The sequence below is a fragment of the Vombatus ursinus genome, unplaced genomic scaffold, assembly GCF_900497805.2.
Source record: "Vombatus ursinus unplaced genomic scaffold, bare-nosed wombat genome assembly UNPS02014789.1, whole genome shotgun sequence".
NCBI classification, from domain to species: Eukaryota; Metazoa; Chordata; class Mammalia; order Diprotodontia; family Vombatidae; genus Vombatus; species Vombatus ursinus.
Genome location: NW_020954567.1, coordinates 1,054,156 through 1,055,941, shown reverse-complemented (window position 1 = coordinate 1,055,941; position 1,786 = coordinate 1,054,156). Strand labels below are relative to the sequence as shown.

At 41.5% G+C, this 1,786-nt stretch overlaps 1 protein-coding gene across 1 annotated transcript in view; it reads left to right on the top strand.

The window, feature by feature from the left end:
• The first annotated feature begins 263 nt into the window (after nucleotides 1-263).
• SH2D1B (SH2 domain containing 1B) overlaps nucleotides 264-1,786 on the top strand; it is a 33,899-nt gene continuing 32,376 nt past the window's right edge. The window contains exon 1 of the mRNA XM_027868549.1: nucleotides 264-533. Within this exon, the coding sequence (XP_027724350.1) occupies nucleotides 400-533 (134 nt within the window). The 5' untranslated portion in view covers nucleotides 264-399. The remainder of the gene's footprint in view (nucleotides 534-1,786) is intronic.

Sequence of the window (1,786 nt, the reverse complement as noted above, 5' to 3'; positions counted from 1 at the left end):
TAGCCATGGCTATTTTTGAATCTTTGGCCTGCGTGGCTCTCTCCCCAGGGTCTAAAACTCCCAACCACATAATGAACAACAAAGAGTTCCGTGACTGATTTTTTTTATGTAAGTCAAAGCATTTGATGCTTTGGAGCTGTTAATTTACTAAAATCATGTGGGTTCTTCTCCTTTATAAAGACGTAGTGGTCATTTTTATCACCCTTAGTTTCTGTGTTTCCTGTTTCAGGCCAGGTTTCACCCTCCCAAGTTCACTTCACACACACACACACACACACACAGCCCAACGCTGTTGTGGAAGAAACTGCTGCTATACAGCTAGAAATTTTTAAGTGACTGCTTCAGACCTCCCTCCTTGGGTCACGGCTCTTCACCAGTAGGGACTGCTGAGCTCCCTCCATGGACCTACCCTATTACCATGGCCCTTTGACCAAAATCGCTTGTGAGACTTTACTGCTCCAGGAGGGAAAAGATGGCAAGTTTCTCTTAAGAGACAGCGAGTCAGTACCTGGAGCCCTGTGCCTCTGTGTCTTGTAAGTGGTTTCTGCTCTTTGTTTCTATTGGAACGTATTTCATATACTGGCTAAGGTCGTTTTCAACCCTTGTATCCTAGGATTTTCTTAGATCGACCAAATAAGAATAGAGCAATAGTGAACTTGGGAAACCCCAGGAGGGAGTGAAATGGCTAAAGACCAGGGAGAAATTGGAGGAAAGACAGAGGGCTGTATCACAGTGGGTTATCATCATAAGAGAGAGCTGACCTTGCAAGGTCAAGGAGGCTTTGGTTCCCCTCCTGTTTCTGATACATCCTAGTTCTGTGCCTCTTGCAGAATCATTTACTGAACCTCTCAGTGCTCCAGGTACCTCTTTAAGTTACATAGTTTATAGGAAATTTGCTGATTTGGATCAGTGGAGGAAGTGTGTATACTGGAGTTGATATCACAGATCTGGAATGAAAACAACAATTGTGACAAATCTGACTACTATCCAGTGAATTCATCTGTTCTACTTGAGGAAACAGCATGTACATATACAGTTATGTACCAAATATATTCAAAGTAAATATGAAGCAATTGGGAAGGGTAGGCAACAGATGCTAGGGAAATAAGGAAAAGCCTCATTCAAGAGCTGAGTTTTGAAGGAAGCTAAGAATTTCAAGATGAGAGGAAGGAGTGTGTCCTAGACATGGAGGACAGCTCGTACAAAGGGTCAGGGGCAGTAGATGTATCATAGGTGGGCTACAAAAGTAGGCTGTCTGCAGGGCACAGGGCAGAGTGCAGAAGGCACATGGCATAGACTGTAGGAGGAAGGGTTATTTCTCTCCTGGACGTCTGCTTATTTTGTAATTCAAGGGCCTCATCCCAAACTTAATCTTGCACTGATAATGCCTCTATTAGGAAGAAAAAACTTCAAAGTCACTGGCATTTCTAAATAATATTCATTCATTCAAGTGATTCAATAGTTATTTATGGAGTGCTAGGGGATGTGGGATGTTCTGTGTCAGTCAGGTACTGTGAGGGAATACAAAAATGAAAGTACTCATCTCATTTAATCCTCGCCTCAGCCTTGTGCTATAGATACTGCAAGTCTTTTATTAATCCCATTTTATAGATATAGAAAGTGAGACTCAGAGAGGTTAAGTGATTTGCCCAGTGTATTAGAGCCAGAGCTTTCAACCAGATTTTCTGACTCCAAGCCTAGTACTCTTTTTTCTTTTTTTTTAAGATTTTATTTATATTTTTGTTTTCAACATTTACTTCCACAAGATTTTGAGTTCCAAATTTTC